This window comes from Camelus bactrianus, chromosome 32 (assembly GCF_048773025.1).
Source record: "Camelus bactrianus isolate YW-2024 breed Bactrian camel chromosome 32, ASM4877302v1, whole genome shotgun sequence".
NCBI lineage: Eukaryota > Metazoa > Chordata > Mammalia > Artiodactyla > Camelidae > Camelus > Camelus bactrianus.
In genome coordinates this window covers 6,244,456-6,261,805 of record NC_133570.1, presented here as the reverse complement: position 1 = coordinate 6,261,805, position 17,350 = coordinate 6,244,456, and the positions used below count along the sequence as shown (strand labels likewise).

Below are 17,350 nucleotides of genomic sequence, written 5' to 3'. Positions count from 1 at the left end.
CCCTTCAACTCATTCCATGAAGAATTACTCCGGGAGCCCCTGCTCTGTGCCAAGCTCTGTGCTGGGTGCTTAGGGAGAGGATGGCTGAGGGGCCCTCCCCTAGAGAGGCTGCGGTCTAACGGCGGGAGGTGTAGGTCTGGGCATGGCTGCTCAGGGTGTGGATGAGCGCTGTCCTCGAGGTTTGAACAGTGCTCAGGGGTCCTGAGGGCATTGGCGGCAGCCTGGGAGAGGCGGTGCTGGCTCAGAGGAGGTGGTGTTGGAGTATCATTTTGAAGGATGAGCAGGTGGCCAGGGGCAGAGGGAGCTCCGTGAAGAGTAAGGACCAGGAGTCAGGAGCGGGTCCCGCAGGTTCTAAGGCCACTGGGACACTTGTGTGCCTGGACTGTAAGTGCCTTGTGGGGACTGGTGACAAAAGAGGTGGCCGAGACCAAGTTCAAGGAATTCAGTGGTCAGCAGACTTCTTTCTCTCCCTCCAACTTTATTGAGATCAAGTTGACATATAACGTGTAAGTTTAAGATGTACAACATAATGATTTACTACACGTATGTAATGCAAAATCAACAGATTTGTTTACTTTTAGTTATGGAAAATTTAAAAAATACTCAAAAGTAGAAACAGACTAGGATGGTGAACCCCTGTATCATCACCTGGCTTCGACAGTTACCAACCCAGTCCTGTTTCCTCCGTTCCCGCCCCGGCGCCCTGCCGCCGCCTCCGACCCCATATCACTGGAGAAATCCCAGAGTGCCTTGTGTGTTCTCTCCGTCCTAGCGTGTAGCTTGCAGTGAATTAACCCAGAATTTTGAGTCCTGGGTTCAGGTGGCACTTTTAGATTCCATTTCTTCTTAGGGAAACCACTGAGTGTCCCCTCTTCATTTTACCTTTCAGTGGGAAGTTGGTGTCTCCAAAGTGGAAGAATTTCAAGGGCCTGAAGCTCCAGTGGAGAGACAAGATCCGGCTCAACAACGCCATCTGGCGGGCGTGGTACATGCAGTGTAAGTGCCGCGGGGCTGGGGCCAGAGACCCTCCCTTCTGCCACCCGGAGGCTGTTGCACGTTGGGGCCTGGAGCCCGCAGCCCGCTCCTGGGATGGTGTGGTCAGACAGAAGCCTCTCTCGTGCAGTCTGCAGAGAGGAAAACCAAGACAAATCCGGGTGAACTGGACGCTTACTGCCATCAGCAGCATGTGGGCCCAGCCAGGCATCTGTCGTGAAGGTGCCCATGGTCTGCAGGGGGCGATAGCCGGTTGCTCCCACCCTCCTAAAATGATAAAAGGCCCAGTGACGTAAAGGCAGAGGAGATGGGAGGGCTTAGGTCTTCGCCAGGGAGTCAGGACGGGTGTCTAGCCGAGAGGTGACACGTGGAGAACCAGGGAACAGTTCCCATTTTCTGCAGGTCTAGGAGGATGCAGGCCCAGCCCTTGTTCTGTGTCCAGCTGGCCTGGGTGCTGCTGGACCCAGTGACATCTGCAGGAGATGAGTGGGCTGGGGGTCCCTTGGCTCAGGCTGGTGTTTCTCTTGATCAGCCAGACTCTCTTTCTCGCCCACGTGTCACCAACAGTCTTTCCTTTGACCTGGACCCCTTTACTTCTCTGAAATCTTGTTTTCCAAGGGAAGGAGAAGAAAAGGTCACCTGGAAGGGCCCCACCTGAAGGAGGGGATGTGAGCAGAAGGGGTGGGGTTCCCGCAGGGGTCCCCATCACAGCGATGGCGTCTCATGCTCTCCCCACCCAGATTTGGAGAAGCGCAAGAACCCCGTGTGCCACTTTGTCACTCCGCTAGATGGCTCCGTGGAGGTGGACGAGCACCGCCGGCCAGAGGTACCTGGCACAAGACCCGCCCTCTCTCAGGAGTGACTCCCGAGGGCTGGGACCAAGAGCTGGGCTCCGCAGAGGGAGGCTGCAGGGCAGAGTGCGGGGCTGCACTGTCCTGGCAGCCGTGTGACCCCAAGAAGCGGCGGGCATGTGGGGGGCAGGTGGCCTCTGACACCCCGCAGAGGTTCCCCCCTTCTCAGACCAGACTGACCCAAGGACTGAGGGGTTCTCCAACCGGGACCTACCCTCTGCTTTAACATTGGTGTTTCTCTGGAAGTCAGCAGGGAAGGATATTGACTCCTTACAAGGCATCTGTAACAAAGAATAACCTCAAGAGCTTTATGTACCAAGAGGGAGAGGTTAAAGGAATAGTAAATGAAAAGAAAAGCGAGTTACACAACAGTGTTTTAGGTTAATTTTTTAAAGGGTGTATCTATGTGATCATACCTGCCTAGGAGATGTCTCAGAGGATATACGATAGCTTTTCCCTCGTGGGTACCTCTGGGGGTAGGATTAGGGCGAAGAGGAGCATCTTCACTTTCTGCCCTTCTGCATTGTTTTGGTTTTCTCCAAGCATGTCTTACTGTTACGATGAAAGGGGAAAACCTGGAAAGCAACCTAATGAAAGGCAGTTTGGAGCCGTGGGACTTGCTCTGGTTGTGATGGTATTCAGAGGCATCCCTTTTTTAGGTCTGGTAATAATATTGCATTGTTCACTGTGAGGATTCTTCACTGTCAGAGACACACAGTGAAGTATTTACAGGAAGAGTTATATGGCATTTATGATATCATATCTGGAACTTGCTTTAATATACCCCAGCCATAAAAAAAAAAAAAATAAAGGAATCCGAAAGCAAGGTGGGCTCTCTGAGGCCGTCGTGAATCCCTGGTCACCAGAATTCTTCAAGGACATCATGGAAGGACCCCTGCCTTGCACGGTGGGAAGGTTGAGCGAAATCTTGGAGATCACTTTCCACCCGAGACTTCTGTGACTGGCTGTTCCATTTTGCCCTTTGAAAACACAGCAGAGGCTCGGGGCATTGGAGAGCCTGCTGGTCTCTGTAGGTTCCTCCAGCGCCAGGAGGGAGGGCTCTCTGCTTCTCCCCTGCTGAGCACTGTCTGACCCCTGCTCCAGCCCAGACTCCAGGACCTGGGTCCCCAAAGCCCCCTGGGTTATCGCAGGCCGTGAAATGAAGGCACAGGAGAGGTGGGACTCACACTGAATGAAGCTGTAGGCCCAAGGCAGGGTTCTCGGAGCGGGTGGCCCTGGCCTGCCTGCTGGAGCCAGACGCTTGTGTGTTCACGGGGTGCGTTCTGCTGATGAAGCCCGCCATGCCTGCACTCTGACCCGCCTCTCTCCCACAGGCCATCACCACGGAAGGGAAGTACTGGAAGAGCCGCATCGAGATCGTGATCCGGGAGTATCACAAGTGGAGAACCTACTTCAAGAAAAGGGTACCCGGCCCGGGCCCCAGGGAGAGCACGCTCGGGAAGCCCTGTAGGGGAGGGGACGCGCGCTGCATTCAGAGCGCTGGCCCTGAGGCTGTGGCCCGGAGCTGTCCCCCATGGAGCCCAGCGTTCTGGCCCAGCCCAAGTGGTGGCCTGCTTTGGTTGTGTGACCTTTGCTCTCAGTTTCTCCACCTGTGTTGTGAGCCGTGCTGTTCTAAAATGCTGGTTGGGAATTGCCTCTGGACCGTGCATCGCCCTTGGGATAGCAGGGGCAGGATCTCTTTCCCCTCCCGCCTCCCACAGAGAGAAGGCCTGGATGCTTCTGGAGGTCACCCACTTCCACGTGGGAGAGTCTGAGGGCCTCGTCCCATCCCGGGGCCCTGAGTGACCACCTTGTCCCTCTCTCCTTTTCTGCACAGCTCCAGCAGCACAAGGATGAGGATCTCTCCAGCCTGGCCCAGGTGAGCGAGCATGGCCCTGAGGACCCTCATGGGACACTCCCACCCTCCTTTGACAAGAAACAGCAATGACTTGGGTGGCCCACAGAGCAGTGGAAAGTGATGGAGACACGGACACTCCCTATGGCTAGAGGACGGACCACCCCCTTCTCATGTGAAGGGTGTGAAGGAAAATAACCAGCTCCCTCTGCAGCAGGCTGGAGGGGGTTGCTCCCTGCATTTCGCCACCCCCTCGCCCCATCTGTTACCCGGCAGCCCCTGCTGCTCTGGGGATTGGGGTCACATAGTTCCCTGGTGTGACATGGTTGGAAGCTCAAAGTCACTGTCGCCCCTTTGACCTTTCCTTCCCCCTCTGTTGATGGTAGGACGATGACATGCTTTACTGGCACAAACACAGGGACGGATGGAAGACTCCGGTCCCCATGGAGGAGGACACACTGCTGGACACAGACATGCTCATGTCAGAATTTGCCGACACCCTCTTCTCCACGCTTTCTTCACACCCGCCAGTGGCCTGGCCCAACCCACGCGAAATAGGTAACCTGCCCTCAGACCCTGGATTTGAAACGTTTCCTTCTTGGCCAGGCCCAGGGGCCAGCTTCGCCTCAGGGCCATCTCTGAGGTGCTACGATCACTAGTTTAGGGTGAGCGGTGAAGAGAAGGATTGGCCAACCTCCTTGATACGTGAAGGCCCCATACACTGAGCCTCCCTGGGCCCCCATCAGGCCCGTGGTACCACTGCCAAAAAACAGAAGACAGTGGGGGGTTTGGTCTGAACCAGTTCCACATTTCTGATACTGTCCCCTCAGCAGTGCCTGGCGGAATGACAGGGCCTGTAACTCGTGCTCGAGGAAATCAGATGGGTTCTTGGGATGGCGCCTCACCTGGCAGTGAGCAGCCGTCTGGTTAACCCCTCAGAGAGGGGCCCACAGACTGAAAATTTGAACGGGATAGGGGAGGTCTCTGCTGTTCCCCGATGCTCAATTTACTTTTCCTGTGAAAACTCTCTTTCCTGCCTTCTGAGGGTGGAGAAGGCCCACGAGCCAACAAGAAACCCCAGCCAGCTGCCTGCGCTTCTCCTTGGAAGAATCTAGAATGTGAGCAGGGCCAGGAAGATGCTTTCCAGGCCCTCTGCATGTTCCTGCAGCACAGTCTGAGAAGGCAAAATAACTCTTGTCTCCTTTCTGATTCTTACAGCACATCTGGGAAATGCAGACATGATTCAGCCGGGGCTGATTCCTTTGCAGCCCAACCTGGACTTCATGGACACTTTTGAGCCTTTCCAGGGTGAGGACAGGGGGCAGGCAGAGAGCATGGCTGCCTGCGTCTCACTTTGCTCAGGACAGAGTGGAGGCGCTTCCCCAACCTAGAGGGAACTGTTAGAATGGGCCAGGGGGAGGACTTAGAATTTTCCCAGACCTGCTTTCGTTTGTCTGTTAGTTTTTGGTGGTAATTGCAGAGTCTGGGAAGTGTTTCTGGGCCATTGTTCTCTCTCAAGGAAGAGAGCGTCTCATTCTGTCTCAGAGCCTCAGGTGTGGCCCTGACCGTAAGCAGTTCTCCCTCTGGGCAGCAGAGGGCGCTGACGACACAGCTGCCTCCTGGCAGTTCCCTGCAGTTAGAACTGGTCCTAGAGCTCCCGCCATTGTAAGGACAGGTGCCACCCAGGCCTGGGAGTGTTTCAGTGCCCACACTGGTTGCCAGCATGTGCAGCTCCAATCAGAGGGCCTCTTTCTGCAGAGTTACCTCAGTGGGAATGCCCTCTGGCGTGGCATTCCTCGGGCTAAAGTAGGGTTCAAAGCCCGATTTGTTTGTATCTTGATTCCAAGAAGTGTTGGGCACACAGAACTCACCGGCCCCCAACGTTGTCTTTCAGACCTCTTCTCTTCCAGCCGCTCCATTTTTGGCCCCGTGCCGCCTACACCCGCCTCAGCACCTGCAGCAGATCCCAACAGCCCGCCTGCGCAGGTAGGGAGAGTGCGGGGGAAGGAGCCCTGGGCTGGTCAGCAGACCTTCACAGCCATAATCAAAGTCAGAAGTGGAGTGCTGAGGGTCGCTAGATCTAGTGCTGACCTCACGTGTGACGCGCAGGGAAAGGATTCTGGCCCTCCTTGAGGGTGTCCTTAGGTACCCACGAGGCGGGAGACTGTCAGTAAACGTATGCTTCCACCCGAGTCCCCAGATTACCCATGTGCAGCAACCTCTGTTTGCACCAGTCAAGACAGGATTAGTGAGACAGCAAAGGAAAACATGAATCGCCAATAAAAAGTTCATGTATTTCTTTTGCTTTTTACTCAGCACTCAACGCAAGTTGGTTACCAGGTACTGGAGCCACAGATGGCTCTTTGCCCTTAAGAGACTCTCATGCTGGTGCCCAGATCCAGTCACTCACCCACCCGTGACCTGGCCCCCTCTCCCTCCATCAGACTCCGGGAAGACTTTCTTCTATAGAGACTGAGATCGGAACAATGGATTCCTTACAGGGTTTCCCTTTTAGGAAGAGGTGACCCCTGTCTAGAAGTTGATATGTGAAACTGTCCTGGCGGAGCCTGGTGAGCAGCTGCAATCCAGGCTGCCCCTGGTGTGTAACAGAAGATGGCAGGGGCTTTGGGGGGACCCCACTGGACTCCAGAAACAAGATATTCCCAGGCCGAGAGCCAAGTGTGTGCAGAGAGCCCCGGTGTCTGAGCCCTGTGTTATCACTGAGTTCCCAGGGGAAACAAGACCCGGGGAGACGCAGATCCATCTCCCCCAGATTAGCAGTCCCAGGGACGGGAGCTGTCACCTCTGTCCTTTTGCCCAGGGCGCCATCCCAGATGCCCAGCGTACAACGTTGGACTTTGTGGTGTGCAGCGCTAGGGCGCGTCGCGAGCTGGGTGACTCCAGCATTTGTTCCTCACTTCTTCTCTTCCTTTCCCAGGAGGCCATCCTGCCAACCCCGGCTCTCCCCAGCGTGAGCCTCCCTGATGGCTTCATCGCCGCCCCTGTGGCCACTGCCCTGGACCCCATGAGCGGGCAGGGCTGTGAACCCACCTCCCAGCCCGGAGACCCCTTTATCCAGCCCACAGACTTGGGTCCCTCCGCGCCGCCGCTGAGTGTCCCCCAGCCTTACCTCCCTGTGTTCACCGTGCCCTTGCTGCCTCCCAGCCCCGCCCCAGCACCTCTTTCCCCCGCCTTGCCACTAGGCCCTCCTCCTGCCTCTGCCCTGAACTCCCCAACTGCACCTGCCTTCCTGCAGCCACAGAAGTTTGCTGGAGTCAGCAAGCCACCCTCCGTCATCACCCACACGGCCTCTGCCACCCTCACCCACGATGCCTCTGCCACCACCTTCAGCCAGAGCCCGGGCCTTATCATCACAACCCGCTATCCCGCCCCCTCCACGTCGCCCTGTGGCCTGGCGCTGTCGCCAGTCACCCGGCCTCCGACGGTTGGTCCTCCCCAACCCCGTCTAACTTTTGTGCACCCCAAGCCCGTATCCTTGCCTGTAGGGAGGCCCAAGCAGCCCCCCAAAATAGTGCCTGCTCCCAAGCCAGAGCCTCTGCCCGTGGTGTTGAAGAATGCTTGCATTGCCCCAGGTGAGTCAGGTGGAGGGTGGCCAGGGCGGGACAGTCCCCCGCACCCCCTTCCCCAGGGTATTTCCCATCCCTGGGGCTTGTAGATTCATGATGCACACACACTGATGTGAAGCAGAAGGGTCATGGAATGCTGCATGCATATGCTCTATTTTCTATTCTGTGTTCTTTTAAAGTTAGTCTCAATCCAGTTTGAAAAAACATGGTCCTGGTCATCTTCCTGATAATAATCTGTCCCCTCCACGGAGAAGCTGCAAAAATGTAGCTTTGTCCCTCTGGCCCAGCAGTGAGGGGGCGATGTCTCAGTGGGAGCCCCCCATACAGCCTGGGTGGGCCCAGGTTTGGTGTGGGCATCAGGAGCAGTCCTGCAGCTGGGGCCTCCACCCTCACCGCCCCCTGTTCTGGCAGCTCCCTTTCCAGGACAGCCGCAGGCGGTGATTATGACATCAGGTCCTCTGAAGAGAGAAGGGATATTGGCTTCTACCGGGTCGCAGTCCAACGTGGTCATCACGCCTGCTGCCATCGCCAGGGTGAGGAGGCCCCGGACAGACCCTGAGCATCCTTATAACCCAGCGTGCCCTCACCCACGTAACCGTGGCCGGGGGTGACCCCTCTCTCCTATGTCACCTCAGGCTCCTGGAGTCACAGAGTTCCACAGCGGCATCCTGGTGACAGACCTCGGCCACGGCTCGGGCAGCCAGCCCGCCCCCGTCTCGCGGCTCTTCTCTCCCAGTGCAGTGCAGGACTCCCTGGTGAAGGGCGAGCAGGTCCCACTGCACGGGGGCGTTCCTCAGGTCCCTGCCGCCGCCTCCAGTGAGTGTCCCCCCGGGTGGAACAGTTGGGACTCCGTAAGTGGAGTGAGTGGGCCCGCTCCTGGACTGGGGGTGCTGCCGTGGGTACCCGGGGTGGAGCCTGGGCTGCCAGGCCAGGCAGTGAGGTCTCATAAGCTGCTGGCGGCCCGGGCTAGGGACACGCTCAGCAAGGGGCAGGACAAACCTGCTGTGGAAAAACAGCAGGCGTGTGGCGGTGCAGGCAGCTCAGCCGCCAGCTCTGATCCAGAGAAGGGATGGAGGAGTCCTTGTCTCCAGTTTACGTGAGCCTAGGGTCGTAGCCACAGGAGCCCCGGCCCTGTCCAGCACCAGCACTGTTGTCCCCTGCCCGGTGCCGGTGCTGCGCCTCTGGGGCCCGTCCCTTCTTGCTTGGTCTCACGCCGGTGACACACGTCGGGGTAGGACCCATTTTTCCAGTGACATCTGAAGAGCCAAGAGGTCAGGGATGGAAGGTTTTTCCGAGGCTGGGGGTGGGGGTGGAGCCAGATGCCACATCAGGAAGGGGGACCAAAGTGCCATCTTGTCCCTGGTGAAACCACGACGGCTGATCCCAGAGCTCTTTGCAGCACTGGCCTCCCTCTGCCTCGGGGACACCCAGGAGGGGATCTCTACTTACAGGGGCCAGACAGAGGGACTTGTCCCAGGACAGATTTCGAGGAATAAGGCCCCTCGTCTGGAAAGATGAAGACACAGATTAGCTGTGAGCCAGGCCCTGAAATACCGTCGAGGGGCTCGGGTGAACGCCGCCTTGCCCACAGAGGTGTGGGACCCAGAAAGTTAGGGCATCCCAGGGGGCTTGCGAGCAGCGTGAGGCGAAGGGTCAAGCAGAGAGGGCCGGGGTCGAGGCCTCTGTGCCGTGCAGTGGGACCTGGTGGCATCTCCTGAGACTGAGGGCCTGGATTGCGCTGGCCTGGGCCCCTGGTTTTCTCTGTTGTGTTCTTGGGGGTAAAAGAGTGTTTTTTTTTTTTTAATAAAAAAAAATGTTGGGTGGGTAAGATTGAAAAAATGTAGAATTTAAAGAACAACAAAAACAGAACAGACACCTGTGTCCTCAGCACCAGGGTGAGGAACTGGAGCCTTGCAGACACCAAGGAGCCCCTGGCTCCTCCAGGCTGCTTTGTGGGAGGCAGCCGGGAGGCAGGTCTCTACTCGGCGCTCCCCCGCGACCTGTGACAGGCAGAGCTCAGGCAATGATTCCACTCCACACCCAGCCAACCTTTGTCAGGCCTTGCCCGGGCCTAACACACCCATGCCCATCCCGCACCCCCCACCCCTCACCCCTGCCAGATGTTGGCAGGATGTCTCTAGTTTTTGCTCTGGGGCCATTATGGGAGGTTCAGGGTGGGTGTCTGTGTCTTGGGACCTGCTGGGATGAGTTCTCTGCGAGGCTGGTGCAGCCCTGCCGAGCTCACACCTCCGGCCTGTCCCTAAGGTGGGGGGTCTCTGCTCTTCTCAGGTCGAGACTGCCCGAACTCAGGGCAGGCCTCTCCGTGTGCTTCAGAACACAGCCCCAGTCCTCAGTCTCCCCAGAACAACTGCTCAGGGAAATCTGCAGACCCCAAAAATGTGGCTGCTTTGAAGGTATCACTCGAGTCTTAATTCCCTTGGAAGGATGGGGAGACAAGAATACCAGGGGACCTCTGGGACAGCTGCATCCCTTACCAGAGACACGGGAAAGACCCACGGGCTCCACGGGTGTCTCACCAGGCTGGGGCAGCGTCAGAAACAGATGTTTGCTGCTTTAACTTTGAGCTTGTAGGCTCCTCCCACTCCCCACCCACCACATAGCCCTGTGGTGACCGTGGGTCCTGAGCCCAAGAGACAGCACTGAGTCCTGTGGAGCCGGGGAGGGGAGGCAGCTGACCTGGGTCTGCAGAGGAGAGCTGTGAGGGCGGCGGGGAAGGGCCGATCGGCTGTGATCGGTCCTTGCTGTGCTCTGTTCTGCAGGGGTGGTTTTCTTGAGCCCTGTCCTGTCCCTCTCCTGGCTCCTGCTGGAGCCTTTTAGCTTTCTGTCACCCCACCTTCCACCTAGCTCTCTATGGCCACAGGGTCCTATTCTGGGCACCAGTTTGGGACGGGTAGGGAGAAGGGAGGGGGCCCTGTGTTGCAGTAACAGTCAGTTCCCCAGCAGAACCGGCAGATGAAGCACATTTCAGCTGAGCAGAAAAGGCGCTTCAACATCAAGATGGGCTTCGACACCCTGAACAGCTTGATCTCTAATAATACCAAGCTGGTAAGTGGCCTGGGGGGGGTCGTGCGGGCAGGGGAGCCCACAGGACCGGCAGACGCACAGGGTCACCGTGGCTACCCTGACCCGGCCGCCCCTTTCAGACCAGCCACGCCATTACGCTGCAGAAGACCGTGGAGTACATCACCAAGCTGCAGCAGGAGCGCAGCCAGATGCAGGAGGAGGCCCGGCGGCTGCGGGAGGAAATCGAGGAGCTGAACGCCACCATCATGTGAGTCTTGGGCCTGGGGCTCCGCTCCAGGGGCCGGTCCCCTCCCTTGCCTGTCCCTGAGACGTGGCCGGGTCCTGTAGTTGCCTCCTTGCTCAGCCCGGCAGCTTTATGCCCTCCTACGCCCCAAGACCTGCCCGCTTGGCACCCAAGCTCCCCCAGCTCTTCTGTCATTTCAGCTCCTGCCAGCAGCTGCTCCCTGCCACAGGCGTCCCCGTCACCCGGCGCCAGTGTGATCACATGAGAGACATGTTTGATGAATATGTGAAAAGCCGGACCCTGCAGAATTGGAAGTTCTGGATTGTATCTTTGGGTTTTCTTTACTTGTCCCCCACCTCCCAACCAGTGCACTGGAACAGCGGGCGCTGACCCTCTGGTTCCTTTGGGAAGATTCTCTCTCAGTGGTTGTCATTAAGTTTGCCAAGACAGGTAGTGCTGGTTTCTACCTCAGGAGGGAGGGGCCTGGTGAGGCCCATAGGGTGAAGCAGGCTGTCCCTGGTGACCGACTGTTCAGGCCTGGGGCTCCCTGGGGACGCAGAGCAGGCCAGCTTTGTGCTCTGGGTCCTTGGAAGTAAAGACAGTGCCGGAGCTGCTTGCAGGAGCAACAGCGTGTGCGGTAGGATCTGGTCTAACGTGTCCTGGCACCAGCTCTGTCCCCGCAGCAGCAGGGAGTGTGGTGCCCCCACAAACCAGGACCCACAAAACAAATACAGAGCCTGGATTTGAAGGCAGATCCCTCCAGGCTGTTCTCTGCATTTATGCCACATGGCCTTGACTGCTGTAACAAGATGTGTATGCCTCCCTGCACTTGGCCTTCCGGGTGGCAGCAGGGCCCTTAGGGGGACAGCTCTGGCCTTGTCACTCCCCACCCAGCCTCCGCTGTGCCTCCGAACAGACACTCTGCACACGGGCAGGGTCGGCTACCACACCCCAGCCTTGGGTCTGCTGGGCTGAGGGGGGGGTCACACGGGAGGAGCGACTCCAGCATCGGCTCTGGCAGGGCAGGTGGTCTCTGTGTGCACTAAGGGGCGGGTTTTGAAAGAAGAGATGACAGACAGCAGCCCAGTTCCCCTGCTTTGCTCTGGTCCCGATTCCAGAGCGGTGGCAGGGAGGAGTCAGGACCTCTGATGGCAGGTTCCTTGTCAGCAGGCTGAGGCTGGGGGACCGTGGTCGCAGGCTGAGGCTGGGGGACCGTGGTCACAGCCTGAGCTCAGGAACAGTTAGGAGCTTTTAGGGGAATGGAAGGACACATGCCTGCGTCTCTGTCTGTCTGTGCAGTTACTTGCCAGTCCCCAGGGGAGCCAGTCACAGGCAGGCCTGTGACTGGACTTCACTCTCTCCGCGCTGGGTCTGTGTCTCCGGCCCCGTCCTCGCTCACCCTTTCTTTAACCCGAGTGCCGTGCAGTTCAGCGTCATCATCAAGCCGCTGTTTGAGTCTTTCAAGGGTGTGGTGTCCACCAGCAGCCTGGAGGAGCTGCACCGGACGGCACTGTCCTGGCTGGACGAGCACTGCTCCCTGCCCATCCTCAGGCCAAGTGAGTGAGGGGCTGCATGGGGGCCATGGGGCGGCGGGGGCTTGGCCAACCCCTTCACACTAGTCCTGGAGCGAGGAGGGCCCTCAGCCGCAGGTAGTGCTGCAGAAAAACCCAGGCTCTGCGGACAGCCACGCAGCAGCCCAGGCAGGAGGGTGAGGCTGAGCCCCAGGCACCCCCCGAGGGCGGGGGCGCATCTCCCAGCGCCTGTCCTTGGCCCCCTCCCGGCAGATTTACTGAGAATCTACTGTTCGCCAGGCCCTGTACTGAGATGAGCCCCTGTGATAACTAACAGCTGTGCCCGTTTACTAAGGTCGTCAACACGTGATACTAGAACAGGGGGACAGGCAGGACCAGCCTGGGAGGCTCTGCCGGCCTGCAGGGTGGGGGACAGGGTTCCAGAGTTGTCCCAAAGGCCAAGGCGTAAGTGTGCAGACCTCAGTGGAGGGACTCCTGGTGTTAGGGCCTCCCCTGCCTCAGCGGGCGTGGGAATCACTGCACGGTGTCCGTGTGAAACCGTACGTTCTGTCCCTTGGGAGGCGGTGGCTGGCGTGCGTGCCGGGTCTGCAGGCCGACCCCCTCCTGTCTTGCAGCCGTGCTGAGCAGCCTGCGGCACCTGAGCACCACCACGTCCGTGCTGACGGACCCGTCCCAGCTGCCGCGGCAGGCGGCGGAGGCCGTCGCCAGGACTGGCAAGAGGTCCGGGGAGTCATAGCGAAGCTAGCGGGCACGTGGCTGCGCGTGACGCTGTGGAGCCCCTGCCTGCCTGCGGGGAGGGGCCTGCGCCCCAGGCCTCTCCTGACGCAGAGCTTCAGGGCCTCTCTCCAACAGGGCCGCTCAGGACGCCGCGCTCAGGTCTGAGGCAGGTTCGGGTCCTGCCGCCAGCAATAGCCCAGCTTTGGGAACCCCTTGCTGTGAACTCTGACTCAGCGACCTCAGTCACCAACCTCCGTGCACTCGGGGCAGCCCAGCCCGAGGGGAGTGCCGTTCCTGTCCTGTCCTGTCCTGCTGCCGGGATGTCGGGGCTGCTGCGCCAGCGCCAAGGGCAGAAGGGGCAGGAGGAGGCAGCGCCTGCTCCCGCGAGTTAGGAGACGTGAGGGCCCTTCCCGGCTCCTGTCTTGAGACTTACAGACGTTCCTCCTGTCACATCTTGGGCACTCGCTCACCCTGCCCGTGGGGCGGTTGGAAGGCAACCTTCCTCCCCCGACGCTGACCTTATAGCTAGATTGGGTGTCTGCTTAGGCTTTGCACGGGCGACTGCCTTCTCCCACTGCACGGGCTGCCAGGGAAACCCCGCAACACAGTGTGCAACGCAGTGGGTGTGCATGCACGCGGAGGAGAGCAGAAGCACACGGCGGAGCTGCTGCAGGCTTGGAGAGCCCCTCGGGCGGTGCTTCCATCTCTTACGACTGCGTTCCACTTGGTGTCACAGCTGTGCTGACGTGAGCGTCGCCTGGCGGGGGCTCGGTGTGGTCCCTTCTCCCTCGTTCTCCACCTGCGTCCCAGCCGCAGTCGGGCCAGCGGCAGTTTTGATGGATGCTGCTCACCCTTCGGGTGCAGCGAGCGTTTGAAAGCCCAGGCTCTGTGGTGCTGCTGTCGGCCTGGTCGCCTTGTCCGGATTGCTTAGCCGGGAGCCCCAGACCGTGACAGTTCTCAGACCAAAGACGCCACCACGCCCAGCGTCTGCCCTGCCTTGTGTTTGGAGGCAGAAATTGAATGTTGCCAGCAGAAGTCCTCGGGGCTGTCTCTGGGCATCTCCCAGGTCAGACAGTAAAGAATTCCACCAGATTCAATCAGGTCGGGGGCAGCGGGCTGTTTCCCAACGTGGGAATTGCGCTTGGAAGGGTTCGGGGGTCGTGGCAGGAGGGGCAGTTCTGCAAGGGCAGCTCCAGGTGGAAGGACGCTCTCTAACACTCAGGAAGCCCAGCCAAGGGTACCTTCTCGTTGCAAATGTGCTTTTCACATCCTGCTGTGAAGTTCAGAGGCCAGCAGGCTTCCCGTTCAACCCCTGTCCTCTCCACCCAGGCAGCACTGGGCAGGCCAGGGGTCCTGCTGGGCTATGCAGAGCACAAGAGCCACATGAAGGGGTACCATGGGCCACCTGCGGAAGTTCGGATCCCTTCCAAGGCTCCCACTAGTTCCTGGGGGCCTGTGGAAGGCGCCCCTGGGGGCAGCTAGCCCCACCTCAGCCTCGACTGACGAAGGATGGAGGCGGGTCCTCTCCCTGTCCAGGCCATGCCACCACGTCTGCCACAGGTCACAACCGGTCACCCGCTCTCTCGTCTGTGCTCCAGCCCCTCTGCCTCCCCAGAAAACGTGTTTACAGGCCTCCTGGATCACTCTCCTGGGGGCGAGCACAAGATGCGGCTGAGCCAGCCCTTAATTTCCACTGGGAAGTGGGGCGAGAACTCGGCCTTCCCCCAGGATGCACACAAAGTCACCCTTCAGAAGGGGAAGACCAGTGTGGTAAGAACTCCGCGAGGCTCGAAAGGGAAAAAGGAAAACCAGAGGCGATCCCAGCTGTGAGGGCTCGTGGAGGGCCCAGCGTTCGGCCCGCCCCAGTTCCTGTGCCTTCGCCACCTGCGCAGGTGGCCGCAGAGCTCGGCCCTGTCACGACCTCTCCAAAATCAGTAGCTTTCTCCCCACCCCTTGCTGGGAGTCTTTTTCTAAAAAACTCCTTGGGATATAAAATTGGCCTCTTGCTTTGGCCTACCTCTCCCTCTCTCCCTTTTGCTGACTTAACGTTTGTGATTCTGTTTTGTGAAATATTTAAGGCTGTTAGGACGTGTGAGGCTTTGACGGGTGTGTGCGTGCGTGCGTGTGTCCCAGCAGACAGTTAAGATGGATGTCTTGTTTAGAGATACTTACTTAAATCCATTTCTCTCGGTGCTCACCATTATCACGGCTCTAGGGCCATAAAGCTATATCTCTTCCTACAGACACAATTGTTTCTTGCCCAGGAAGTTTTCTTGTTTTGGAATCTTGCCTGATAAGATGGGAGCCCAGCTTTGTCCTGTGTCCCGGGGTCGCAGGCCGGGACGTGGGGACCCGGGCGCTCTGCCAGCCGCCTGCAAGGGTGGTTTACTGATGTTCACTTTCCCCCTCCTGTCCCTGCTCCCGTAAAAGAAACTTCAAAATGCTGACACTTTGGAGGATAAGAAAACCAACCTGAAAAGAAAAGGGGAAAAAAAAAAAGCCTGCGTGGCACATACGTCTCTGAAAGTGTTTCTGTGAAATCTTTCTGTGGCATCAGCTCCCTTCCCACTGCCGGTCGCTCTTTGACGATTAGTGGGAAATGCAGGGAGACCGGGGCTTTCTCAAGTTGGCTGGCCCATCCCTCCTCAGTCTCAGGCGGGTTACACACCAGCTGTCATCCACCAGGGGCCCTCGTCGGGCTGGCGCTTTCCGGCGGGTTTTCACAACGCGGGAAGCAGGCCCTGCTTCAGAAGCCACTGTTGCTGTGAGCATCGGGTCTCATGCAGGAGGGACTGGACGAAGTCCCTGCTGTGGTGTCCCTGGGGCCTGCGCCGGAGGAGGGCTGCCCCATGGCCCCCCACGTGTCCTCATGCACCTGGCTCCCTCTGCTTCCTGTCCTGGTGACCTGACCCCACCTCCCCTTCCTAGATAGAGGTCAGCCTTCAGGAGCTTTTTGCCCTGGCCGATAGAAATAGAAACTCAGAAACTTAGGGAACGTGGCGCTCCAAAGTGGTGCCCACCCCAGCCCCCTCTCAGCCTGGGTCTCTGCTCCTTGTGCCGGCTTTCAGCCTGTGTTGTGAGTCCCGAGGCTGCAGGCTTGTTGTCTTCAAGGTCACAGGTCTCACTGTGTCAGAGTGGAGCTGGGGCTGTCCCGGGGCCCATCTGTGCGCAGCCTGCACACTTGCTCAGGGCGGATCAGCCCGGCGCTGGATGACCTGCCCCACATCTGTTCTTTTATCCCACCCGGACTCCCGGGGGGCAGACCTGGAACATCGTCCCCACACCCCTCCCCTCCTGTGCGCACCTCGCTCCACCACGGTCTTCGTCCCACTGCCTGAGGCCCCCTAACAGCTGGGGTACGCCATGGCTCTTCTGTCTGGGGGCAAGAGTCGCCTTTCCCTAGAGACACCCCGCTTCCACCCAGTGCTTTGCCACGGGTGAACCCTGCCCGCCGCTTGTCGGAGCAGCTCTGCAAAGTGCTTCCTTTGGTGGTCTCGCCGAGGAAGAGAGCCGGGGAGCCCCGATGTGGGCGTGTGGGCAGCAGTGGGCTATGGGTTTTGGCTTGGTGCCCCGATGCCTCAAATATTAGAGGATTTTCACCACATCTGAGCACAGAGGACAGGAGAGCAAGGCTGGTGGGTACCATTCAGTGGTTGCCATGGCGGCGACCCGCTTGGTAGGCAGGTTTGGGGGACCTGAGGGGCTCCAGGCGCAGAGAGAAGCCACAGGACCCCAGGTGTGTCCGTGAGCATCACCTGCCCTTTTCCTTTTCCTTCTGAAGGCTTGGCTTCCCCAGCTCACCACACGGGAACTTTTCCTGTTGAATGTTGGCTTTGACTGGTGTGTGTGTGTGTGTGTGTGTGTGTGTGTGTGTGTGTGTGTGTTTACCTAATGGGATTTTTATTTTTGTGGAATTGGTTTTTAATTATGTAGCAGAATTCACCTCCAACTCCCAGTCAGACTTTTGGTTCCAGAGTCAACCCTGGGCATTGCTAATTTGGAGAATTCTCCACTGGGTTTCTGAACAGAGATGTATCGCTCTCAAGAGTTGAGGTTGTGGAGAGGGTTGGAAGAAACTGAAGTTTGAGACGATTCTGTAGAGTTTTACCTCCTGCAGTTAAAGGTCAGAAGGGCTCGGCCAGGGAGGCTTGACCCCTGGGCAGTGTTTCTGGCAAGGGAGCCGGAGGCAGCCTCTCCCCGCCACACCTGCTGCTGCTTCGTCCCCATCTGCTCACGCCGCTCCTCGTGCTGATTTTGTAATGCCACAGCCGAAACAGCACGTTCTTTTCCTTTTGGGGGTTTCGTTTTTTCTGTCGTGAGCTTCGGTGACTGTGTCAGGGCTCCTGAGGGAGACAGTCACCCCTCTTGGGCAGAAAAGCAAACCCCAAGAAGAGTCTTGCTCATCGGGGGCTCCCTCAGGCCTGCGCCGGCCCTTCATGCTCCACCTCGAGAAGCACGTTTCCACCAGCTGTGTTCAACACTACAATGCAGTTTAAAAACTATATTTGCATCCAAGACAATAAAAAGCCGTATTTTTTTGAAAAGCC

The 17,350-nt window shown here is 58.4% G+C and overlaps 1 protein-coding gene across 3 annotated transcripts in view; it reads left to right on the top strand.

Moving 5' to 3' along the window:
- MLXIP (MLX interacting protein) overlaps positions 1 to 17,350 on the top strand; it is a 53,355-nt gene extending 36,005 nt beyond the window's left edge. Inside the window, exons 2-18 of one of the 3 annotated variants that reach the window (XM_074356486.1) lie at positions 890 to 996; positions 1,734 to 1,819; positions 3,179 to 3,268; positions 3,682 to 3,723; positions 4,086 to 4,257; positions 4,918 to 5,007; positions 5,594 to 5,685; positions 6,638 to 7,292; positions 7,698 to 7,819; positions 7,922 to 8,102; positions 9,576 to 9,700; positions 10,248 to 10,352; positions 10,451 to 10,578; positions 10,755 to 10,878; positions 11,981 to 12,110; positions 12,701 to 12,806; positions 12,939 to 17,350. In XM_074356486.1, coding sequence (XP_074212587.1) covers positions 890 to 996; positions 1,734 to 1,819; positions 3,179 to 3,268; positions 3,682 to 3,723; positions 4,086 to 4,257; positions 4,918 to 5,007; positions 5,594 to 5,685; positions 6,638 to 7,292; positions 7,698 to 7,819; positions 7,922 to 8,102; positions 9,576 to 9,700; positions 10,248 to 10,352; positions 10,451 to 10,578; positions 10,755 to 10,878; positions 11,981 to 12,110; positions 12,701 to 12,806; positions 12,939 to 13,032 — 2,449 coding nt within the window. In that variant the 3' untranslated portion in view covers positions 13,033 to 17,350. Of the gene's footprint in view, positions 1 to 889; positions 997 to 1,733; positions 1,820 to 3,178; positions 3,269 to 3,681; positions 3,724 to 4,085; positions 4,258 to 4,917; positions 5,008 to 5,593; positions 5,686 to 6,637; positions 7,293 to 7,697; positions 7,820 to 7,921; positions 8,103 to 9,575; positions 9,701 to 10,247; positions 10,353 to 10,450; positions 10,579 to 10,754; positions 10,879 to 11,980; positions 12,111 to 12,700 lie in introns of all 3 variants that reach the window. The other 2 variants (XM_045506326.2, XM_074356487.1) reach the window with 2 other exon arrangements.